We start from the raw sequence: 27,288 nt of genomic DNA on the forward strand, positions 1-27,288 counted from the left end.
CCTAAATACCCACCATACAAAAAAAATTTTCTGTGTCTTTTTCCTTTTAAAGAAAAATCGAAAAATTATCAAAAACCACATTCACAACTAACTTTTCGCACTCTTTCATTTGAAATTTATGTAATTTTTGTGTTTTTCCACCTTTAAAAATAGAAGCCTTCGTCCCCGGTGGTACGTGAGAAAATCCCTCAGCAACACGCGGATGGTCGTGAGTTGCCCTGGGCTTTGTCCAATTTTCTTCCACCATGATTGTGCCGGCCGTCGTATAAGTGAAATACTTTTGCGTACGGCATAAAATGTCAATGAAACAAATAAATTTTATGAAAAATAAAAGCAGTATATTTGTGTTTATTCTAATATAACACTTAAAAATAAATGTAAATCTAAAGGGAACAACTTTTCAGTTTATATTAACCGCCAAACTTATCCTCTTTGTTACTAGACACATGAGATATGATGTCAAAGTCGACCTTGTTGCGAATTGCTCAGACAACCAAAATGATAATTTCCAAAGAAATTAAAACTAGTCGTCTGGCCAGATAACTACTGGAATCAGTTCCCTATTACAACTTTCGTTTTTCGAGAAGGATGTAATTGTGAGTTTAGGGTGTAAAATCTTTATCCCTTCCAACTGGCGCATTGACCCTCGAGCATGTTGCCAGAGCGTATCCATGGGTTTCCGCCACGCTCTGCCAGGTGTTGTTCTGCCATAATGCTGGCCGTGGCAAATGGTCACACGTAAGCGGTAAAATACGGACTCTTGTGAGTTTTGCTCAGAGTTTTATTCTAACCATTCATGTAAATGCTTAAATACCTCGTACTACACCTACCCTAGCACCATGGTTAAGCAGAATCAGGTAAAAAACTAACACATTTATGCAGTGCAATATATCTAACGTCAATAGCCTAGAATTACTCAAAATGCTGTATTGTCATTACACTACAATTCCCGATGAAAAAGTTTTGGAGTATGTTTTAAGAATGACTAGTGAATTGAGCGAAAGGAATCTTTTACAAAACGCTAATATATAATATAATATATTTATTTATTTATTTATTGATTTATTTACTTATTTGTTTATTTATTTCATAAGTGTTTTACGACATACTCAAGAATATTTCACTTATACGATGGCGGCCAGCATTATGGTGGGAGGAAAGGTGGGGCGGGAACCCATAACCATCCGCAGATTGTTGGAAGACCCTCCCACTTACGGCTAGAGATATAATCTAAAAAAATATAATATAATAATGATGATAATGACAATGGCCAAGCTATTATTCTATACTAAGGCTTAGCACAATTCTTTAAATTTTGATGATGACCTGCAACGGGATCCGAATTCAGGAATTTGATACACTGTTCATGAACATATACATGTGAGACGGAAATCGAGAATTGTTCCTTAGACATCAGGTCTCAAAAGGATACTTTTTGGTCTAATATTTTAAAAGGTCGTAATCTATTTAAAAATTCTTACATAAAACAAACTACTTTCTTGGATACGTTTAATGCCCTTTTCTCTAATATTAATTTCATTTCATGTACACTTTTATTTTCAAGAAAGCGCAAATTATTGCAGGAATGATGACCAGGATAACCAGCTTGAAACCGACTTCATTAGCCGGGACAGGTTCCACATTTCAAACACACGCAATGTGACTGAGGTTAGCTGACAAGAGGCCACATTTCACCGGTTGCGTGTGACCATTTGCCAGTTAGCACTCTCTTGTAGCTGTTCTGGTCTTACTCTCTATGTTGTACGTTTTTATAATTATGTCGTATTCTTGCATAAACCAGAATTCTGCTGGTGGACTAAGCATCCCCCGAGGCCTGGTCCCTTTGCTTTGTTTTAATGTGATTGTATGTTAACTGGGATGGCAACAAACCATTCTGAGTAATTCTAGACCAGGGACGTGTAATAAATTGCAATTGACATCACTGCATTTGTTTTGGTTTTTTTTCACTAAACTCTGCTTAAGATATGGTGTTAGGGAGGATTGCAAATTTCTGTTATTTGTACATTACATGAACAGTTAGAATAAAATCCTGACTGATTTACTTATTCATTTATTTGACTGGTGTTTTGCGCCGTACTCAAGAATATTTCATTTATATGACGGCGGCTAGCATTATGGTGGGAGAAAACCGGGCAGAACCCGGGGGAAACCCAGACCATCCACGGTCTGCTCTCAGACATTCCCATTTATGGTGAGAGGCACCTGGGTTATTGCGTCGTGCTGGGATGCTAACCACCTCGACCCGAGATCCTGACTGAGGTGAGCAGGCAAGAGGCACATGTGACCATTGTGACTATCACACGGTCGTCGCTGCTCTGGTCTTATTCTCTATGCTGTACGTCTTTAATTATATCATATGTCAAATGACCCACCTGTTACATAACATCACACTTATTTTAGGCCAAACACACTTATTTTAGGCCAAACTTGGTGAGCGCTAGTCCAATACAATAAGACATGAGCTTCTTACCTTTGCCGTGGCAAAGTTCATCCCATTCTGGCTTCTTGTAAAAGTGAAATATTCTTGAGTACGGCGTAAAACACCTGTCAAGTAAATTAAGAAATTCAAGCAAAATTTATCAATTCTTTAACAGGGCAAACTTACAAACTTGATATCAAACATTCATATACCGCACACTTCTATTCTTCTTATGGAATTGTCAAGTTAAGGGATAGAGGCTAAAATGTACGTGTGGAGTTCGCGAAGTCAAGAAAACCCTTGGCAATTATATTTGTTGCATGGATTTATTTATTTATTTGATTGGTGTTTTACGCCGTACTCAAGAATATTTCACTTATACGACGGCGGTTGTTGCATAAAATCAGTAAAATCATCCTGAGAATATGAACTTATTCCTGAGGAATTCCCCATAAATGAACATACTGAGGAGGACATCCCCAGAATTTGAAGGTGTTGGAGAATCCTTTGAATATGAATATGTTGGAGAATCCTCAGAATATGAATCCAACGATGACATGCTTAATATGAATCTGCTGAGGACGAAATCCTCAGAATATGAATCTGCTGAGGAGGAAATCTTCAGAATATGAATCTGCTGAGGACGAAATCCTCAGAATATGAATCTGCTGAGGAGGAAATCTTCAGAATATGAATCTGCTGAGGAGGAAATCTTCAGAATATGAATCTGTTGAGGAGGAAATCTTCAGAATATGAATCTGTTGAGGAGGAAATCTTCAGAATATGAATCTGCTGAGGACGTCCTTGATAAACATTTATTTCTTTATTTATTTGACTGATGTTTTACACGGTACTCAAGAATATTTCACCTATACAACAGCGTCAAGCATTATGGAGGGAGGAAGCCGGACAGAGCCCGGGGGAAACACACGGCCATCCGCAGGTTGCTGGATGGAGCAACGGCCGGAGAAGAAGCCAGCAAGAGTTGGACTTGAACTCACAGCGATCGGTTTGGTGAGAGGCTCCTGGGTCATAACGCTAGGCTAGAGCGCTAAGCACTGTGCCAAGGAGCCCCCCCCCCCCCCTTCCCCAACCTTGATAAACATGTGTGCATGACAAATTTACGCGCGCAAACACACCTGTATGACGATCTCAATATTTTGGCTTTAATGAAGTCATCCGTGGGAGAAGTTTGCTAAGTGAAGAACATTAGAGCTATAAATGCGTGCTTACAGCAGGCTCCCAAAAGAGATAGTCTGATAGAAGGTAGCACGGTAATAAATATTTACAATGTTGCGTTAGCGTCAGTCGAATAGGTTTGGTGGTATATACAATGGTAAATGATTTATACATGCAGAAAATACGCAATATTCACATCGTCAAAGTGAATTTCGTCGAAAGTACTGGGCTTCTTGATTATGCTATCGTGGATCTAAAATCTGGCCATCTCCACTCCACAAAAATCAAAGACATCTTAAATCTCCACATCTAAAACAACAAAAGTCACCCATTATTGGTTTCGTCTACAACAACAACGGAAGTCTGTATGATTCTGCTTGGGAAGCAGTAATATTGATCACCCAAAGGAAAATCTTACAAATTTGTCCTTTCCCTGGCTACAGATTTACCGTCAAGGACCGCCCTTTTATAGTGTTGGTTCTGTGTATTACCATCCGATGTTTGCACTCATTGAACCATATGGTTAATGGTGGATGCCAGGGATGGGAAACTGAGCTGTTGTCCTTTTATTTTCTGTTTTAAATAAAATTCGAGTTTTACAGGTAAAATCGACTCGTGCACCGAAACGAGTTATTCTCGAGTTATACTAAATAGTGGCGTCACAAAACCCTAATTCGCTCCAAGCAGCCAACCATAGAATTTAGGGATAGCATTTTATTTATCTTTTATGATTTATCATTTTATCTTTAAACAAACATAAATATAGGTAGATTTACTTTTCAATGACCTTTTCCACTAAAGCTTATATATTTTGGTGTATTTTGTCCAAAACAAAAAGTACAATTTTCGTCAGATATTTACCGACGTGGATAGATCTGTACACAGGCATGTATCACGTACTAAGGCGACTATCAAAGATGTCATGACACTCACACACTCAGGGGCATACGTAGGCTGGGGGAGGGTACATAGGCTAAGCCGGTTAAAACGAGATTGACCATTTTCATTGAAATAGTAGTTGCTTTCAGTTTTTTCAACTGTTTTCAATTTCAGTTCTGCATACAGAATGTTTGGAGCTTCTTCCACCCCCATTACCTGGCCAGAACCAGGTTACGCCACTGCAGGTCTGTATTGCGGGACACAGAAGATGGAATTCTAAAGCAAAGGTTGTGGTTTTAAGGGAAAATAATTAAGAGTTAGAACATAGAGAGTAAAGCCACAGCAACGACGACAGTGTAATAAATGGCAAACAGTCACACCTAACTGGTCAAAGTTATACCAAAACAATGAACGAGAAAAACTCATGTTTTATGCATACTTTCCGTCGGTGGTTAAACATTTTCGAAAATAACACCATCGATGAATTGACCAACTCAGCGCCCGCCGTTCTGGCTATTCCCCCCGAAAGAGTTGTTTTGACGGCCATCACCGTTGACGTCACCACGGTAGGCTACTTGATTTCTGGACTGGTCGAAAAGGTCAAGGAAACTTGTAGCTTATAGCAATTTTTACGCCCCAAGAAAAAACTCCGCGAAGCTCTTTTTGTACTTCTTTATGGTAGGACACATTCTAAAGCGTACATAAAGAAATAAAAATCCATACATTTCACATTGTCATTTAACAAACTACACAGTGCATTTTCTCTATTTAGTCTAGCTTTGTTGTAGATCTATCTTACTTGGCTTAAAGAAAAATCATCGCGTCAATTCTGTTGCAGGCAAGTAGATTCATTAACATTGTCATTTCTGACTCGCTTCCTTAGCGTTCTATCACATTTTGGGGGTATCTGTTGTGCGCGCACAGTGCACATATGGCGGTTGTGTCCATTTGAATGCTAGAGTACAGTATGCCCAGATATTCCATGCCACGAAACACGTACGTATACACCTACGTAACGAGAGTGGATGACGTCAGAATGTTGCCTGGGGTCACACTCGACAAATAACTTAATATGTGGTATGGCAAAGAAACCCGTTATCCTGTGACGTGTGCAAGGCGTGGTGCTTTTCAATGACGTCATCGATGGTTGATATCTACATTATTTCCAGGTAATCCGGTTACTTAAGTGACGGCACTAGTTCAAGTAGTTATTCTGTTTATAAATATCTCGTACAAGTGCGGACATGATCACAGTCTAATAGTAGGCAGTCTAACCCAGCATGTTTATCAAGTCACGTCTGCGCATGCCTAGGGAGCGATTGGTCTTCTGTGCGGGCGTTATGACCCGTGAGTTCCACAGGTCCTAGCTGGCTGTCATCTTCTGTCTGCTTAGAACCTAGAAGGAAAAGAAAAGAAATGCATCTGATTCTTTTGTACAACAAAGCATCATTTGTTTAATTTACCTAATGTTTATTTGATGAATGTTATACGCCTTTCTCAAGAACAAGAAAATAAAGTATGTAACCTCTGGTAAAACACGTGATAAAATGAATTCTATGGAAATAGAGACCAAGGGAGAATACTCGTCCCCAAACAAAGCGGTACACACCCTAGGAGAACAGAAACATCCAAAACCCACCCACCAAGGATGGCTTACCACGAGATTACAGGTCAAAGATCAACTTTGGAGTTAACAGTAAGATGCCAAAACGAACATAAATCCTAACAAAAAATAATAACTGCTGGATTAAATGTTCCTTTCAATCTGACGAAATTTTAGTGGCATAAGGTTAAGATTATTTATCCTGCGTACCACTACACATCCTGTCGTCTGCTCTTTTCGCGCATAACATGTCATGAATTCAAGAGGTTACGTGTGTCTTGATGTGTGTAGATGTTTTCTTTCAAGAAAAACTGGCAAACAAATCTATGAAAATACTGCCTTGCGCTCTAGCTAACAGCTGGCAAAACCTCTATCGACAATGATAAAGGAAAACTGAAGGAAAAACATAACCCTTCCCCACGAAATCTTTATTAAAGCAGCCCTATTATAGTATATGTAATATGTTGTAAAAAGTCTCGTATCGCTGCATACAGTTATAAATCTCAATACAAAACACACAGTTGATCAAAGATTGATCAAATCGAAGATAAACATCCAAGTTTTAAAACTTACTAGTAAGATAACACTTTCTACTTACAGCAATTTGAACTTTTGGCGGATTTGGATTCTACTGTATATCTCTTTCGGACTCGACTCTCATCTTTTGACGCCGATTCTGTGGTCTCGCCGTTTGAGAGATATTCTGGGCTTTGTATGACTGGAATCATCTCTTCCTGAAAGGCATCCTCCTGAAATCTGGACTCTCTTTCTGTAATTATAGTTGGTAATAAATAGTAAGAAACTTTCAAAGCTCCAAACTCCAGTGATTGAAATCAATGTTTTTGAGCGTTTGATAGACGTCACCTGCGAAACGATCTCAGTGTGTACTTTATATATATTAAATATTATAAAAGACTTACAACATAGAGAGTAAAAAGAGAACTGCGACGACAGTGTAATAATTGCCAAATAGTCACACGTAACCTATGGAATACGACCTCTCGTCACTTGGTCTAAGTTACAGGGATTTATTCTAACTGTGCGCTTCCTTGTAGTAGACCGTTTCTCTGGCCAAAGTATTTATATTACTTGTAGGAAACATTTTTGAAATAACTCCCACTTTTGAACTAACAATCACTTCTCAAATAAAGATAAACCATTTTCCAAATAAGTTTTACTGTTGAAATAAAAATGTACTAATTTGGACATAAGGAATTCACTTTTGACATAACTGGCATTTTTTTTTTTACAAAAGTTTATCTTACATGTATTTAAAAGACGATAGATGTTTCTTCATACGTGTTTATATATTTATTTCAAAAGTGACTTAAGTCATGTTCGAAATGAAAAGCTAATTGCAAAAGTGGTCATATTTTTCAAAAGTACTATTTTATTCGAAAACTGACATTTGATTTCAAAAATGATATCTTTGAAGAAGTTCACAATTGCCGTCGACTGTAGTACGCTGCATCGAGATTGAAGGATTTCACATTGAATATGACACCAAATATGGAGGGACCGACTCCGATAGCTCAGTTGGCAGAGCGTCTGCTTTTAGGTCGATAGATCCGGGGTAAGTCCTGGATCGGGTAACAACTTAGACCAAAAAAAGGAAGTTGTAACTTCCTCATTTGGCGTTGCAACAAGGAGACACATTACATGCACTCTAATGACTCTTATGTTGTCATATGACGGAAAAATTGTTAAGTACGACGTTAAGCCCCAAGCACTCACTCACTCAACCAAATATGGAGGAACTTGGCGGTGGTACCGTAATGTACTTACTTTTTAGTCTATTAACAATGACGATAAAATCTATCCACAGTATAACGATAGGTGGGATGCTGGTCGCAGAACACGTCGCTCCGACATTGTACAGGAAATCTAAAACAGGAAGGTTAATATAATGTCTCACATAATCTCACTTTAAACGATGATGCATGATACCTGTTGTGTTTTCCCCTTTGTAGTTGATTACCTGGTGGCAGACTCCAAGCCAGGGGACTGTTTCACAAAGTCATGCTGACCTAAGTCAAACATTTCAATCTTCTTTATAAAACAAAACAAAATCAAGCTGAATGTTCAAACTTGGCTGAAAATGTAATCTACAAGTGACGAAACCACGAAACTAAAATATCGAATTTACGCAAATATTTAAAGTTTCAATCGGAGTTAATGTTAGGGTGAAGCCCGAATTCGCTTTGCGTAACGGTCCCCGCTCTGCCTGGTTGGTTGCGGCTTTTAGTCATGGTGTTTGTCATGTGCCTGCCGAAAGGCGGTTCTTTACCTCTGCCAGACATGCCGGTTTCCTCCACCAGTACCCATCCTGTAAGCGAAACATTCTTGAATGCGGTGTTAAACATATGACAACCAAACAAAACACCTTAACCGCATAATGTAAATCATTTCAATATAACTAGAGACGTACAGTATAGAGAGTAAAACTACAGCAGCGACGACAGTGTCATAGTTTGCAAAGGGTCACACGTAACTGGTGAAATATGACCTCTTATCAATATATCTCAGTTATGGTTTTATTCTAACTGTTCATGTAAATGATTAAATAGCAGCAAATTATCGGCCACTTGAGCACCATGGCTTATCAAAATCTATGACATTGAACTGAGACAAAAATGCTATCACAACTTATTAGACTGGTCTAGAATTACTCACAGCGCTGTTGTCATTACATTTAGTATACCATTACACGAAAACAATGCAAGGTGGCCTAGCCTTGGAGATGCTTAGTCACCGCTAATCATGTTGCGAGGCCACAAGATTGCCCCTTTCTACAAAACTACTCAAAACCACTGTACTTTATTCATCATGTTGCGAGGCCACAACATTGCCACTTTCCACAAAACTACTCAAAACCACTGTACGTTATTCATCATGTTGCGATGCCATAACACTGCCACTTTCTACAAAACTACCACAACCGCTGTACTTTATTCATCATGTTGCGAGGCCACAACATTGTCACGTTCCACAAAACTGCCCAAAACCGCTGTACTTTATTCATCATGTTGCCAGGCCACAACATTGCCACTTTCTACAAAACTACCACAGCCGCTGTACTTTATTCATCATGTTGCCAGGCCACAACATTGCCACTTTCTACAAAACTACCCACAACCGCCGTACTTTATTCATCATGTTACGATGCACAACATTGCCACTTTCCACAAAACTACCCACAACCGCTGTACTTTATTCATCATGTTGCGAGGCCACAACATTGCCACTTTCCACAAAACTACTCAAAACCGCTTTACTTTATTCATCATGTTGCCAGGCCACAACATTGCCACGTTCTACAAAACTGCCCAAAACCGCTGTACTTTATTCATCGTGTTGCGAAGCCACAACATTGCCACTTTCAACAAAACTACCCACAACCGCCGTACTTTATTCATCATCTTGCCAGGCCACAACATTGCCACGTTCAACAAAACTACCCAAAACCGCTGTACTTTATTCATCATGTTGCGAAGCCACAACATTGCCACTTTCCACAAAACTACCCACAACCGCCGTACTTTATTCATCATCTTGCCAGGCCACAAAATTGCCACTTTCTACAAAACTACTCAACACCTGTACTTTATTCATCATGTTGCCAGGCCACAACATTGCCTCTGTCTAAAAAAATACTCACAACCGCTGTACTTTATTCATCATGTTGTCAGGCCACAACATTGCCACTTTCCATAAAACTACCCACAACCGCTGTACTTAATTCATCATGTTGCCAGGCCACAACATTGCCACTTTCTACAAAACTACTCAAAATCGCTGTACTTTATTCATCATGTTGTTAGGCCACAACATTGCCACTTTCCATAAAACTACCCACAACCGCTGTACTTTATTCATCATGTTGCCAGGCCACAACATTGCCTCTCTCTACAAACTACCCAAAACCGCAGTACTTTATTCGAACATTTAGGCCGTACTCACCACTTTTATTTCCCACAACATACAAAATCAGGAACAACAGGCCAGTTGCACCGTAGATGATGAAATATGCCAAGAAGAATAGGCGCAGTGACCAGATATCTGAAAAGGAAGTATACTGTATGAATATTAGGGAAATATGAATTAAGAGAGGGGAGGAGGGCTGGAAGGGGGTGGTTGGTAGGGGGTGGGGGGACATCCCTGGGAAAGAGATGACAAAATACATGGATATATCGATGCCCACGCTTAGATCTATCGCCTACCTAGTAAGCTAAAGACAAAGGTTCAATCTCACGTGATGACGAGACTTTACAACTGATAATATTTGGTAGACTTCCTCACATGACACTGAACATACATTTATACTTCAGCAAATCGTCAGTACTCTGTGGTAAGAGACATATGGGGTTGGCGTCACAGCGAGGAAATATTACACATATGTTCGTAAATTAATCGCTGTATTAACAAGGAAACACCTCTGTAGACGAGCTAATGAGCGTTGAAAGCCACGTGAATACTGAAGCAGACAAACAGACAAGGCGGAACTTATCTGAACAATATCTACCCACTACACTCCACTAAACCTGGGTTTAGTCTGATCTGCAGACCAGTTGTAACGTTCCAAGTCCAGGTGATTTATGAATAAAGATGTTACGCACTGAAAGATCATGTCTGAAAGTGTTCGTCCATAACGAGGTTAAACCGGAAATATGTGAAAAATTGAAAATATTGTTATTTTATTAGCACATTAACAGCCACAGGGTGGGGTGAGGCTGTACCGGTGTTTTCCGCCCCAGATGTACGCCAATCAGTGCTTAAAGTTGTTCATCCTCTGTTCATTATAATTTTTTTAAAAATGTAAATAAATAAATAAATAAGAAAACTGGCAACAGCCTGGGGCCAGTTTTACAAAACCTCCGTAGCTGTTAAAAGTCTCTTTATAGTCGGCTAAGGGTCATTTGGTCCACTTACGTAAGGAGGCTACAAAAACAAAAATGGTGAGGTCCAAAACTTAACCAGCTCTGGCAAGCCAGCTATGTGACCCTTCTCCAGCAATCTGATAGCTGTAGAAAACATGTCTATAGTAGTTTAATTGGCTTCAAAATATAAATCAGTTCAATTAATATATATAACCAACCCAAAAATGACCCTGATTTCTTCTTCACTTTCGTTTTTGACAAAGTTTGCAGACGAAGGGCTATAATTTCATAACGGACAATCGATGGAAAACAACAATAACGCATGCGTGGTGGTGGTTTGTGAGCATTTTAAAAAATCTTCATTTGGTAACAGAAGCAGATTATTCATATTTTCTCAAATCAATACATAATCTTTAAAAACTGGGACTGATAACACTTTTAAAACTGAATTTGTTCCTCCTATAGCGACCTTCGGACGTGCTTAAAGATGTTGTGCTATCTTTCAAAATAAGCTTCAGTCGATAGCCAGAAATTTTATATGTGAAACGGGTTAGACAAATTTGCTAGTCGGCTAAGTGAGTTAGCCGCCTAAGCTTAGCCTTTAGACTTTTTGTGAATCGGACTCCTGCAACACATTATTATGATGGCTCAAAACGGCAATTTCGTTAAAACGACGGATGCCGAAGTGACATAATTCGACATACAAAATACGCCGAGGGTATGTATGACGCAGACAACGAAGCATAAGATAGCGGATGCTGTCCTTCACAAAGCACTCCTAGAAGACAACCGCTGAGAGCTAGGACTTTAACATACTCATTACATCTTTAACTCTAATCGTTTGCTTTACATCCCTGTCACCACCAGCAAATTTTGTGGGAAGCAACCTGCAAATGGTCATGGGTTTTCCCTGGACTCTGCCCGGTTTCCGCCCACCATAATGCTGGCCCGTGTGCTCGTATAATTGAAATATTGTTGAGTACGGCGTAAAACATCAATCAAATAAAATAAAGAAGCAAGTATATTTACCTTTATGTTTCTTGTAGGTGACGCAGTGTATCAGTAGCAAGATGACATTGACGTCCACTAGGAGTATGTCTACAGACATCAAGATTACCACCATCGTCGATCTCAGCTCATCTTCAACAGTGACTGCGGAAGAAAGACAATATAATAGAAAACGTACAACGCAGAGAGTAAAACCAGAGCAGCGACAATGATATGATGACTGGCAGATGGTCACACGTAACCAGTGAAATGCAGCCTCTTGTATATAAGAAAGCACCAATGCTGTTGAATCAGAGAGATTTTCTCCACATACAAATATTAACTACCAAACAGATTCTCACATACACTAAAAAAAAATCAAAACGTCTGTTGTCTGAGTGCTGCTAGAATGTATTCTGCTATTGCACCAGATTACTCGGTTAAATATAACACACATATTCTATTCATTCAACATAAAGATTCTATTAGACTAACAGAATACTATGTTGAATATGGCAGAATAGTGTATTATAAGAACAGAATACATTCTAGCATCACTCAGACAACAGACTTTCTGTTAAAATTAACAGATTAGTTGAGTGTAATAGACTCCGAAACTGGGGTTAACTAAAACGGTCGCGAATCCAAGTGTTCGGACGACCCAACAGTAATGGTCCACTGTAACAGGTGACTCCGACGTGGAGTTGGAGAAATGGAAGGTTCAGACAAGCACATGGGAACAAAGGACAGATGTCAAGTGTGGAAAAGCAAACTACAATTTTGGCTTGTAAATACGAGCAGTTGTGAGTGCGAGAAAGCCGGTGTACACGGAATAAAACCAACCGTCCTTGGCAAGTAACCGACAACCTTTCTAACGTATGACACATAAATCTTCTCCCGCGGAGCGGATGAATATTTATGAAAGCTCATTTTCCAAGAAAATAGTTAGATTTATTTTTTTTTAAATTTTTTCCAACCGATTAAAATGGTTTTAAAACTCCACGATGATCTGTACTGACCGGTAAGGCTCCTGGGCCATTGCGCCTGGCTGGCACTCTAACAGGCTAGGCCATGGAGGCTCTGTTTTAACTGAGATATCAGACACATGCACGGATATACTTACCGGATTTAAATACCTGCAGATAAGAATAAGACGTTATGTTCTCAGAGTCCACAAGACTGATACATTCATAAACACCCGAGTTTTGTATTTGAGGACTGTATAATGTGAGATCATTCTGGGCCCCGAGGGCAACGCTGTCGGTGAAGTTATCCCCCATGATCACATCCCCATCTCCTGTCCTTTCGATGATTAGATGACGTTCCGTGAAGAAATTCCACTGGATGGTAGGAGGGTCTGTGTTGTTTTGGATCTCGTGACATTTTAATCTTACACTTTTTACGCCTTCGCGAACGAATACTACGTCATCGGCGGTGGATTCACCTGTAGAGAAAAGTTCCGGAATTAAACAAACAGGAAAGAGAAGAACAATTACGGCGAAACAAACAACCTCAATAGATTAGTTATACAAAACATATGGGTAGAAAAATCTGGTCATAGAATCTGAAAAAAGAACAATTTTTAAAGCAATTATTTATTTATTTATTTGATTGGTGCTTACACTATACTTTGATAAGATTATTTCACTTGTAGGAGCATTGTATTGAGAGGAAACCGGGTAAGGCCCGGGAAAAAAAAGACTGGCAGACCTTTAAAGCGATTATTTTACGTAAATCAACGACCAACTAGAGGAACTCATTAAATATGCAAAAATTATGCAAGGATCGGATTAGTTTTCAACTTGATCTGCGGGGATCCAGATAGTGAAACTGCAAGTCACAAAAGTTTATCAAAATCAGACAAGAGTTGGTGCAGTTGTTCCTCGGAAACAAAGCATGAACAGAATGACAAATCAGACAGACAGAAAGCAGCGTGCCTGGCTTTTACTAAAAAGCGTGGAATATAAATCAAAAAGACGAATATGACACAAAAGAAAACGTTGTTGTTTAGCATGGATTGATTTGCAGAAATGTTGACATAATGTAAAAACAGTCATACATATTTTTTTTAGTTCATTTCCAAGACAAATACCGAAAATACCCACACGAAGAAGCTTGGTTGAATGATGAATCTAAATGGACACAAACTGTAAAAAAATTACCGTGGACAGTGGAATGTGTAATGAATGCAATATGGTAAAATACGAGAATCTCTTCTTCTTCGTATGTGTGTATGTATGTATGTATGTATGTTTGTGTGCTTCGGCTTTTACCTCCTACTTAATTTGTCATATGGCGAGGTGTAGTCATTAGGTGCGTGTACTTAGACTGTGTGCATATGAAGCGCTGCCGCTACTAGTATCATGCCGAACGCACTCTACCCGGTCACATTATATTGACACCTGGCCAAACAGTCATGCTTCCTTACTCTAACCTCTCTGTACGGAACACCAATCCAGGTAGTACCGAGTACCATTTTTAAAATCTTGGGTATGACCCGATCCGCTTGGGACCCTAGGTGTCCATATTGTATGATCTGATTTTTTTTGGTGACAAACAATCTAAAGTATAAACTGATAAACAACAACAACAACAACAAGCTTTTGCCACGATCTTTTGTAGAACTGCGACTGAACTGATGATCTGAACTGTAATCTAATCTCGTGTACAATAAGAATATCTTCCGGCAATATTTTTCGTTCGGCTGAAACATCCGTTTTATCCCATTTGAAAGGATGTAAGCAATTATTTATTTTTTTGTATTTATGAATTTATTTATTTTTTTATTTGTTTGCTAATTGGATTTTGTGGGGGATGTAAAAATATGCTGCCCAGGACCAGGACTGAACCCGTGTCTCTTGTGTCTTACCTGTTGTGTCTTACCGATTGACTTTAACATATACACAAATAAAGCAGAAAAAATATTCGCAACCATTGTCAGGCGACACATCATGATAAATATTAATAACGACACTAAAGCATGTATTTCGAGGCCAGTCACAATACTGCCACGAGCCAGCACTGGTATTTACACTGCTCTGGAGACAGTTGTTTATTGTAGGCAATACATGTATGTATACATGCCGAAAAAAAAAAATATGTTAATTAATTCTGCCCTCAAGACTACTTATGTAAATGTTATACACATGTTTGATTTAATCAAAAACTAACTGAAATCAAGCCGTCGACATATGTATATATATATATTTATTAATACACTGAGCCTTAAACATTTGTGTTTACGCCGCACTCAAGAATATTTCACTTACAAGACGGCGGCCATCGGGGAAAACTGAGTCATTTCTATCATTTACGAGAACTCCTTCTGGTAATATGTTAATATACACATAGCGCATGCTGTACGGTCTGACATCAGGAATTGTCAGCTCGAGAGAAGTTATATTCAACGAGAAGCCCTCGTTAGATTTAGGGTCAATCCTGGGCCCGGTTACATCTAAGACTTTAAAGGGGGAAGTCGTAGCATCCTCGCTTGAACTTCCTCGCTTGGCGTTCAGCATTATGGGGTTAGTGCAACAACTGGTTGACCTGTAACAGTATAATGGCTCGGGTATGTCAGCTTACTTGCTTTCTGTAAGTCGTCTCAGTGATGAAACACTAGATAAAACTAGTGCACTACTTGCACTCTAAGGGCTACTTCGTCGTCATATGACTGAAAAATTGTTAAGTATGGCGTTAAACGCTTAGCACAAGACCCACCTCGAAGGGCCATAATAAATACATATATTATAATCCCCAATATACTGACATGAACTTGACCTCGAACCATACAAATTCGCCTTTAATTATGCAGATAGGTTAAACTTAGAACTTCTTTATACATTGGCATGGTGACTATAGCTTAACGCCATGTCGTCAATATCACAGCCATATCCTGACGATTGCATTCGTTCCTCCCATTTTTTAAATTTACGTTTTTACTCAAGAAAATTTCACTTATACGACGGCGGTCAGCATCATGGTGGGAGGAATCCGGGCAGATCCCGCAGGAAACCCATAACTATTCGCAGGTTGCGGAAAGACTTTCCCACGTACGACTGGAGAGGAAGCCAGCATGAGCTAGATTTGAACTCACTAGCTCGGGATTGGGGAGTGGCGCCGGTTTATTGCGTCCTTACCTTCCATAATGAACACTTACTATCATGTTGGTCTCATATCCGTCATTAGCCTATCGTGCACATTCTCACAAATGCAGTTTTCCTTTCGCTTTATCAGGCATGTCTTTTAGATATGCACACCCTTAGGAGCAAGCATTTCAATAAAGTTTTAGTCGTACATAATTTCCTTTTATAAATATCTCGGAAGAGTGATCTTCACTATTATAGAGCAACCAAGATTCAAAGTTGTTCTTTTTGTAGTATATACAAGTACACCCCAGTTATGTTATTCTAATGTAAATTAAACAACGTCCACCTTGTAGAATATAAACATTATTTCATCTTTTGAGGCAGCGCTATCACTTTCGTTTATCAGATGAAAAAATACTTAATAAGGAATAAAAACGCAACATTTCCGTCTATAAAAGAAAAATAAAGACGTTAGGACGCAAGTTTTTGGAACGTGCGATAATGCTGTTGTCACTCCGCAGCTAGTTTGCAGTGTCACGGGTGTGACCTATGCTATTTACACAAGCACCTGTTTCCCTGAGTTGTCCACAGGACGTCTGCATAGTGTCAGTTAAATGCGTGCACCTGCTCTTGAAGGCAACACCCTGTCAACAATCCGTTCGGAAAATCATCGGATTTAACGTGAAGTGATCTAAGTGTATAAAGGGGCCAAAATATGTAAAATCTTAATAAAACGTTAATAAAAACTACACTAACGGACTGCATATGCCTATATGCACTGATACGCTTTTGTGACTTTCTTGTAAGTGCTCGAGCTCGTTCAAACCTAAGTAAGGTTATCGCCGGAGCTTGATGTGTTTGATCCCGGTTATATACCTGGTAAGCGGTTACATAATAGACGGAGGGCTTTAGCCCGAGGTCTATTATGATACCGCTTACCAAGCGTATAGGCCGAGATCAAACACCTCAATTGCGATAACCTACTTACATAATGACGCTATTATCAGGACAGTTTTTTTAAGTTTTTCTAAATAAATTAGCACTACTCTTGTCCACTAGAAGTCCAGGACAAAAGCAATGTCTTTGAAGCTATCAATTTAGATCGGACCCGGTGACAAGTGCAATTATGATCAAGGTATGTGGATTTTGTGCCTATTTTACACAGGGCAAAAACCAGCCTATTAAGATGACCCTCAAAGCACGTGATATACACAGCATACAAAATCAAGGCTACAAAATTATCAAATCCTTAGAAATTGTATCTTATTTTCTTGTAAAATAATGGCATTAGCTAGAAAGTACAGAAATTTTTAAAATTTTGCACATATCGACACAGACAATACAAGCCTTTTGTATCCCTAGATGAAAATTTTGAAATTTTCTGTCCAGTTAATTACTTTTGATGCCAATGAAATGTTCCAAGCTCAGTGACATTTTCTAGAAACGCCAAATACAGTGCCCTACATGCACACAAGACTGTTCTGCGTGATTATACACATTTTTAGATATGTGACTTTAAGAAACGCTTAAATACGTCGATTCTATGTTGTTGTTGTGGTGGTGGTGGTGGTAGTTTGTTGAATGGCGTTTCCATTCCAACGAATGATGCACGCCATGATCAGTGCTGAAACCAGGTAGTTTTCACATTAATGCATTATATTATTATTATACACAGAGGTGGTAATGAACTATACTTTAAATTTCCTCCTAGCACCTGGAAGCAAGAACCTTACGGTAGCTTCAAAGACTCTACCAGACTTTTTGCCAGGCCTGAAAACATTGCCTGGGTGGGGGGAGGGGTCTGTAATGCCAGCACAGAGTAGTTCCGCATAATAGCGATGTCTCTGGAGAGTAAATTGTGGGCATCAGGACAACATACGCTCAATTGTTTCCTCAACCTGGCAATAATCACAAACACCCGTATCATGTAAATGAAATCTGTTTAAGTAAGAATTCGTTTGAATGTGCCCGGTCCTCAGTCCGTTGCATAGGAGTTCTGCTCGCCTGGAAGAAAGACTAACAAGGTGAGAATTAGAAACAATGTTATTAAAATTATAAAAATATCTCCCTTTAGTGGAGGTGTCGCAGTCTTCCTGCTGTCGCAGTGAAATTGAAATAAAATTCCGCTTAAATATATACATTGCTTCTGAGACAGACACAGACACATGTTGAGCAATATGTAAATGAGACAGCGCTTGTTTCGCTAGTTTGTCTGCCCATTCATTACCTGCTATACTAGAATGACCTAGGACTCACTCAAAACAGATTTTCTTGCCTAAATGAAGTATATCAAAAATGATTGGAGTGCCTTTCCTTGGCGTAAAATTCTGTAAAGCAAGTATCGCACTTAAAGAATCCGTGAAGATAACGGCTCTTGCTGGCTTAAAATCTGCTATAAAATGCAACGCACACAGAATCCCAGTCAAGTAAGCAGTAAATGCCGATACTGCATCCGTAAGCCTAAACGCCTTACCATGGGGAATTTCTGGGACACAAAATGCACAGCCTGTTTTTTCAGTATCCGGGCACTTTGAGGTATTTGTGAAAACCTGTAGATAGTAGCTCCACGTTCTGGAAATATAGTCCCTAGAGAAAAAGGAGACAAGCTCTGAGTCATCTCACTTTTTCACCTCTCTCTGTAACGCTTGTGAAATATTCGGTAGACGTAACTTCCATGGAGGAAACGCAGGAATAAAATTGTACCGGCGATCTGCATTGTGTCGTATTTACATTTCGCTCGTACGCTAAAGGGCTCTCTTTTTCTGCTTGTACCTTCAAACAGAGTATCATAATAGGATGGTCTGAAAATGTCAGTTGCTGTGTTCTCATGTGAAGCCATCAACTTCACTCCAAACTTCAGTGATCGAAACCGTCTTCGAACAAAAAGAGGCCATTCATTACATATATGTTGTAAGAACATATAAGAACATTTAAGGGAGTTGTTTTAAGCGTCCCCCGTTGCAATCCGGAGCCCTGAACAATGAATACTGTCAAGCTTAGCTTTAACTGAAGCACAGGCAGAATCGTAGGCTTCACATCCATGACCTAACGGTGAACGAATAAGCGCTCGATACATTAACAACAGACAATACGTGTCAGGGCCCCAACATTTCCCAGATACAGCGTCGATGTTGTGTTGACTGTAGGGTAATATACAAATTTCCAGAGCCTATCAGGCGGGAAAGGGTCATGTCTGTTCTGTATAAAAGAAGGAGTAGTCTATTTTGCCATGTGGTAGACGCCAATAATATACGTAAATAAGCCAGTCACTTTTTAACTTGTACACAGATTTGAACGTATATTAGTGTTTTATGACATTCTCAAATATTAGTTCGCTAATATGTCCATGGGCAAATTTTAAAACATATTTCATTTTATATCCTCATGCATACAATTTTTTTTGTAAGACTGTAAACCATTTCATGAAAATATTCCCCCCACATAATTAGCCGTTCAACTTTTTATTAATTATATTCAAATCCTATGTCTACACGGCAATATAAAAACTGGGGTTTTGTGCATTGGCACGAAAAACATCTTTACCATCAGCAGTCAATAGACTTTTTTCTCCATTTTAGAGACGTTTTCAATTTTTTTACTACAGTAAGTGTGATTTAGCACGATCTAATTAACTTAAAAACCATAATACTGGACTCTTGTTTGCCCTGCTAAAAAAAAATGTTAGCATCAAATAAAACAGCAAACAGAATGTCTCTTTGTGCGTCCAATAACACAGAAAATAGCCGAGTATGGGCTCTTAGTGTGGCGGTAACATTGTCTTGTCGTGTGACCTCTGGCATGACCTCTGGCCCACGTTTCTGTACACAAACAAAGGATCTGATCGAATGTTCTGTTTTCATGAAAGTTTCTTGTAAAACAAACATCGCATGTTGAGAAGTCTTGCTACTGCGTATCCACAAAAAAGACCCTTTTCAATGGCTTTTCCCACGTAAACCACGTACACGATCGTGGGAAACACTTTTCTCCGGTATGCTAGACATGCGCAGATGTTTATTTTAACTAGTTTGTTGATAATTAGTTTTACGTTATCGGAACATTTCACATTATTGGTATACATCGATTAATTGAACATTCCATTTTCAAGACTAAATGAATGATTTGATATTAGGCGCACAGGGCTGTGTAACTCTTAGAAGGCTGTTTACTTGTTTAGGCAAAATTTTCAGTATATACATAAGCCGTATTGAAAAAGGTATAGAGGATATTCTATACCTGTATATATGAGCCACACCTAGTAATATGCAATATCTTTCATTATAAACAGTTTATCGGTCATACTATCAAAACATTTCTGCTAACACTGCAAATCGATTTCATCGGGCACATTGACTGGTAAATTTTGAATGCATGCCAACCACACGTATTTACGTATTTTAAAACGCTTACGAGGTTCTTTCTTTTCCTATATACATATGTTATTTTAAGATTTCGCAAAAAACGTATTTAATATTCAAGATCACTGAACAGGTGGACGTGAAATGGTCGCTATTTCATTGAGGAAGAAGTGTTCGTTTGAACACGTTTCGCTCTTTAATATATAGGTATATTAAAAATATATAAGAACATCAGCAGTTCAAGTAATTAACTATGAATAGGACACAAATAAGAAGAACCTGAGAAATGTTCCTAAGTTTCTGAGCATCTGGATTATCTCTGGGCCCGCTTGTTCAAACCTGGTTAAGATTTAATACCAGATTTAAGTTAAAGCCAAGTCTTCAAGTTTGTACTTACCAAAAAACATTGTGTGACTTTACCTTAAAAAGAACTTAAACTGCTACTGTTATGTTTTGACTTTGGAGAATTGCATTGGCTGCTGAGTTGGCTAAAACTTAAAATATAAAATATGACCTAATACAAGTATTAGCTAATACACATTCGAACAACTGGGTCCATGGTATTGCTACACTCGGGTTATAGTTTTTATCTCAGACGATATATTCACACCGTGATGTAACGGGCATCTACATTGTTTTGATGTTATTGTATGTTAAACGTGATGACAACACAGCATTGCGACTAAGTCTAGACCTGTGACGTTTAATGAATTACGGTTAACATGACTGCATGGTTTTACCTAATCTTGCTTAAATCGTGGTTCCAGAGGGCGGGTAATTTGTCACTATTTAATCATTTCCTCGAACAGTTAGAATCAAATCATATGACCTAAATCTCAGGCCATATATCAACCCCGTGATGTAAAGGCCTAATGTAATGGCCTAAATCTCAGGCCATATATCAACACTGTGATGTAACGGCCTAATGTAATGGCCTAGATCTCAGGCCATATATCAACACCGTGACGTAACGGCCTAATGTAAAGGCCTAGATCTCAGGCCATATATCAACCCCGTGATGTAACGGCCTAATGTAATGGCCTAGATCTCAGGCCATATATCAACACCGTGACGTAACGGCCTAATGTAATGGCCTAAATCTCAGGCCATATATCAACACCGTGATGTAACGGCCTAATGTAATGGCCTAGATCTCAGGCCATATATCAACACCGTGATATAACGGCCTAATGCAATGGCCTATATCTCAGGCCATATATCAACACCGTCATGTAACGGCCTAATGCAATGGCCTAAATCTCAGGCCATATATCAACCCCGTGATGTAACGGCCTAATGCAATGGCCTAAATCTCAGGCCATATATCAACACCGTGATGTAAAGGCCTAATGTAATGGCCTAAATCTCAGGCCATATATCAACCCCGTGATGTAACGGCCTAATGTAATGGCCTAAGTCTCAGGCCATATATCAATCCCGTGATGTAACGGCCTAATGTAATGGCCTAAATCTCAGGCCATATATCAACCCCGTGATGTTACGGCCTAATGTAATGGTCTAAGTCTCAGGCCATATATCAACACTGTGATGTAAAGGCCTAAATCTCAGGCCATATTTTAACCCCGTGATGTAACGGCCTAATGTAAAGGCCTAAGTCTCAGGCCATATATCAACACACTTCATGTAACGGCCTAATGTAATGGCCAAAATCTCAGGCCAAATATCAACACCGTGACGTAACGAATGTCTACATTGTTTTGATGTTATTGTATGGTACCGTAAATGTGATGACAACACACAATTTTGGATAATTCTGGATCAGTGAGGGCTAATAATTGCATTTATCCTCACTGCATCGTTGTAACTAATTCTGCTTAAGCCATGGTCATGCTGGTGCTGGGGTGGGGAGGCGTGTAATTAAGCGTTTACATGAATAGTTAGAATAAAAACCCTAACTGAGGTAACTGACAAGAGGCCGTATTTCACCGGCTACGTGTAACCATTTACCAGTTATCACACTCTCGTCTCAGCTCTTGTTTTTCTCTCTTTTGTGTAGTCCTGTATTATATCAAGAAGTACATAAACTATCAGACTACAGGCAACCTGTGGATATTTGTGCCCCCCCCCCCCCCCCCCCCCACCTTTCTCCGCGAACCCCGTCCCCCCAGGCTTTGCCCGGTATCCTCCCTCTATGATGCTGGCCCTTGTGCTATAAGTCAAATATCATTGCTTACGTTGTAAAACATCAGTCAAATAAATAAATAAATACCAGACTACAGCACCTCGTTTTCATATTTTTTTCGCTGGCAATGAGATGGTTAAAGCACTGGCTGGTTGCGACTGTCACACTATTGACCAATAAAGTCACCGTGTTCGAATCTTTTGCTTTGCTGTTTCGGGTGTGATTTTGTGACAGGGAGTTTGTCAGGTACCCGGCGAAGATTGATACCGGTAGTTCACATAAGAAACCCCAGTTTCTTGAGTATGGCGTTAAATATCCGTCAAGCATTAAAGGCTCCCCCTAAAGTGACAACAAAGGAGAATATACAAGCTCAGCTGAGTACATCAACTGTTGTTATGGCTGCTGATTTTGTTTCTTGTTTTTTATTTTGTGGGAGCGGGTGTACTCCGGTTTCCTTGATCATTAAAAAAAAAAACCGAAAAAATGACCATGATGACAGTTTATGATTTCTTAACCTTCGTTTCTTCCTCTTGTTTTTTGTTCCCATCTTTCCTTCCTTAAATATATTAATTATTTCAGGATTTTCGAAAGAAATTTTTCGATTATTGAGTAGATGACAAAGGAATGGGAACATTATGATCTAAAAGAATATGGCATGGAGATGAAAACGAGAACAGCGACGAGAGTGTGATAGTTGGCAACTGGTGACACGTAACCGGTGAAACCCGGCCTCTGGTTTGTCAATTTACCTCATGCAGTTGGGGTTTTATTTTAACATTCCAGATAACTGTTTATATAGCAGCTTCTTAGAAACGCCACATCCCCCTAGCACCATGTCATTATCCCACTATGCACAACATATATACGACAGCTGTATTTGCTTGTCAACAAGGTCTGCCTCATACGTTTTTGTCATATTATAACTTAACCTTCGCAAACTGAAGTACAAGTGTATTAAAAGGTAAGGATTAGAAAAGCTTTTTTATATAGTGTCATCTTGACATCCACGTCGATTTCAGTTGCATGTTTTTTTCATAAGAAAGACTAGTCTAGAGCCTATGTTTAATTGTCAGATTTTCCGGGCTAATTTACCTGTGCGTTTAAAGCCAACGCAGCATAAATCTCTTGCTTACTGAAGTGTGAAAAGGATTAACTGTACCACTTGTGGCGAATAAAAGCGGATTTAAGGCAGCTGAAACCAGAGTAAGATATGAGCCGTTAATAGGTCTATATATACTTCGATCACTTTTGCTCAACGATATTATACATTTAGATATTATATAGAAGCAAACTTTCTCATATCATCTCGGCCTCTACCACCACAGATGGCCACGTCTCAGAGGAGGCGACAAGGGAATTATTATCTATCAACACTGCTACTTCACTTCCCTTGATTGTTCTTTATCGCAGTTGTTATTTTTGAATAACAGATGTAATGCTCCAATAACTGAGTTCTGGAATCTGTTCCATCGAAGTATGTATTGTTGTAAACAGGGAAATATAAAACTATGCAGACAAAACGCCTTGTTGTCGCCACATGACTGAAAAATAAAGTACGACGTAAATCCCCAAACATACATACATATATACAGGCAAAACACACTGTAAAATATAAAATGTATTAATAATAGGGTTGTTTGGAGGGCCACGATATCCGAAAGGGAAGTGGCCCTAAAACCAGTATTCCAACATATCACCTCGGCATTATGCCCAGGTAGTTGTAACTGTATGTACTAAGCAGTTCATAAGGAGGTCATATAGTTACCTATCAAAAGTCTACTTACAGCACATACAGCGCAATGCCATAAAGATTATGTTTAGCAAGGTAAATAGGCTATGCACATATAGACCTATATAGCATGCACATGCCTTCTGGTATTGGCAACAGAAGTCTATATCGCCCCCTTTATGTAACTGTGAGGACTGGGGCAAGGGTTTGCTGATTGACCTTTTTGAAATAACTTCTGCTCATGACTGGAATGGAAATCTTTTGCGTAAAAAGATGACTTAAAATAGTAGGTGTCAATCAAATTGGCGAGAAAAAAATCTCAACGGCAGTTAAAATTCATCGCTCACAATAAAGAAATACGGATGTGATGCCATAACCAGGGGGAAAAAAGGTGTACACAGAAAAAACAATCTGTTAATTGTAACATGATGTTACGCTCTCAAAGTGACACTAGAACAGATTTATGCATTGCATTACTGCCAAATAATATTTAATATGTGTGGGACAGCATAATACTCATTAGCACCTGGAAATGGAATTTTAATGGAATATCAGAACACACCTACCATAATGAAACATAATAATTCGTAGCAAAATAACAAAATAATTTAGTCTGCCATCACTAAAAAAAGCCAGTATTCTGTCAATATAACAAGTTAGTTTTTAGAGTGTATCAGTGAGTACACGGAAAGCGATGGAAACATCCGGAGAAAACCGAAAATTTTCGCTGCAATGTGGTACAATGAAAACTATGCCGGGGTTTGAGGGAGGCGGGGTGGGGGTATGGGGGATGTGTGGTAAATCCGTCAAGTCTCTGAACAATGTCAGAAATGCTCTTCGGGATTTATTGTCAATGTGCTTTTTCCCAAACGTGACCTTATTTTCTACACCTAAATTAACCGCATCGGGTCTGTATGATACTTTAAATGTAAGCTATACGGCTTTCGGAAAGCAATGCATGGTATCTGACAAAGCAGCAAGTGTGTTAAACGAAGTTATTTGTGCACCAAAGATGTCCGAATGACACAGTTGTAGGTTTCACCTGACACAGAGTGATGGACCCAGATGTGAGACGACATTCTTTCGATAAATCAATGTTGAATAGGACCCGTGTTTGAAACGTGTTACACAGTACAGCTTTATAGAACGTAGCTATTAAACATACCGTTGTGTTTACTTGTAACAGTATTTTCTGAAGGTGTTCCTTTAACGGAAAAAGTCGCAGTCAAGACTATTCTTGCGGCAGGTGTAGTGTAAACAATGTGGACAGTACGGCATACTCTAGTTTGCACACAGGTAGCTGCAGGGCATTTCAACTGAGGCGTGGCGTACGAGTAAAAGACCATACACATGTATGTATAGGTACAATACAGGATAAAAAAGAAAAACGAAGAAAACTTACCAAGTAGCAATACTAGGAACAATCCGGCAGTTAGTGTTAGTAAGGCATGATTTGCCATGTCAGGTATATCCAGGTGCGAGCCTTGTTAAGTACCTGGCCAACATGCCCCTCTAAAACACCTTCACTCTGGGTACGATTGCGCGTAGCCTAGGTGGTCGAATGGAGTTACGGCTATCGGTATCCGCCACGTGAACTGCGGGGCCCGAAAAAAAATAAATGTAGTTTCAGTTACACGGCTGACCTGGATACACACTGGAGCGGAACACCTTTGGAGAGTACTGAAGATGTGAACACTACGTGTGGCTAAGACCCGGAAAATAGGCGGCCTTTGCAATTACGGTTTGGTGAATGCGAGAATCTAAAGCACATGTAGGCCTAAAGAGTTGTGTGTGTATCACCGGACGGTGGATATCTGACCTTTATGTTCTGTCTGTAAGAATAGCGTATATTCCATCTATGGTCGGACAGACTTGATCCCATTAACCAGGTTATTGACAGTTTTGTTCACTTGAGTGAAGTGTCATAACATTTGTAGGCCTAGTGAGGTACGCTATTTAAAAAAGGCTCTTGTGGGGGTGGAGGTGAAGGGAGGGGCTGTTTGTGGGGGAGAGGGGATATGCACAGGCATTAGGTAAAATAGTTTATCACACTCATATAAGTGTAAACAGTAGCTGGGTCACAAAGTTTTGCATACGAATGTCGATATGTTCATAACAACACATTTTTTTATCGTTGTGAAGTGGGCCGTGGCAGAGAGGTCCAGCTGCTTTCATTCGTTACGTCTTACTCACAAAAGAATCATCTGTTAAATTTAACAGAAAGTCTGAGTGATGCTAGAGTGTACTCTGCTATTGCAGCAGATTATTCTATTCAATATAATGCACATATTCTATTAATTCAACATACCGATTCTATTAGACTAACAGGATATTATGTTGAATGTGACACAATATTGTGTTATGATAACAGCATACATTTTAGCATCACTCAGACAACAGATTTTCTGTTTTAATTAACGGATTATTTTTTGAGTGTAGATAGTGCTTATTTTATTAATTAAACACTAATTTTCAAATTTGCCATGAAAGTCTGACAACTCTAAGTATGAAAATATAAATTTCTAAGATAAGTAATACTTTCATAGCAGTAAACTGTTTGAAGTTAACACTAAGTCTCATTTAATTCTAAGACAGTTTTGTGACCCCGGGGTCAGAACTTTAACCGTCTGGACCAGAGCGGGGACATATCTCACCACTGACCTAGGCCCATCAGACAGGGCGGATATCTATCGCGGTCATGGATGGTGTTTTGCAGGTAAAGGTTTCAGGCAGAAAAATTCCAAAACTGTCCATATAACCAACGCTGTGATTTTATTAAACACTATGAATAAAAAGCCCCTTGACCCGCGTTAAGCCGAATTAGATATAATCACGAAGCACTGTGCCAGAGACTCGGGACCGTCTGTCCACATTTATTTACAACAGGATTGTACTCCTTATAAGAAACTTACAGAGTTAACATGATGGAATGTTACTGACACATCATGTTTTGTGGTAATAACTAGTGACCTTGATTGAAATATTCACACAACACGCATGTTCTAACAAAT

The 27,288-nt window shown here is 39.2% G+C and overlaps 1 protein-coding gene across 1 annotated transcript; it reads right to left on the reverse strand.

Moving 5' to 3' along the window:
• Window positions 1-3,610: 3,610 nt before the first annotated feature.
• LOC135477820 (uncharacterized) lies at window positions 3,611-25,809 on the reverse strand. Its single transcript, XM_064758025.1, has 7 exons — window positions 25,680-25,809; window positions 13,089-13,409; window positions 12,008-12,130; window positions 10,062-10,160; window positions 7,887-7,985; window positions 6,700-6,870; window positions 3,611-5,894 (listed from the first exon to the last, which is right to left on the reverse strand). Exons 1-7 carry the CDS (start codon window positions 25,735-25,737, stop codon window positions 5,791-5,793), a joined length of 975 nt encoding a protein of 324 aa, XP_064614095.1. The 5' UTR covers window positions 25,738-25,809; the 3' UTR covers window positions 3,611-5,790.
• Window positions 25,810-27,288: the final 1,479 nt, after the last annotated feature.

The sequence above is a fragment of the Liolophura sinensis genome, chromosome 11, assembly GCF_032854445.1.
Source record: "Liolophura sinensis isolate JHLJ2023 chromosome 11, CUHK_Ljap_v2, whole genome shotgun sequence".
Taxonomy (NCBI): domain Eukaryota; kingdom Metazoa; phylum Mollusca; class Polyplacophora; order Chitonida; family Chitonidae; genus Liolophura; species Liolophura sinensis.

Excerpts from the sequence above, each read along its gene's own strand:
- LOC135477820 (XM_064758025.1), bottom strand. The coding sequence starts at position 25,737 with ATGGCAAATCATGCCTTACTAACACTAACTGCCGGATTGTTCCTAGTA. Across the intron at positions 6,871-7,886 it reads CATTGTTAATAGACTAAAAA|AAAGAGAGTCCAGATTTCAG; the intron begins GTAAGTACATTA and ends CTATAATTACAG. Across the intron at positions 5,895-6,699 it reads CGCCAAAAGTTCAAATTGCT|GTTCTAAGCAGACAGAAGAT; the intron begins GTAAGTAGAAAG and ends TTTTCCTTCTAG.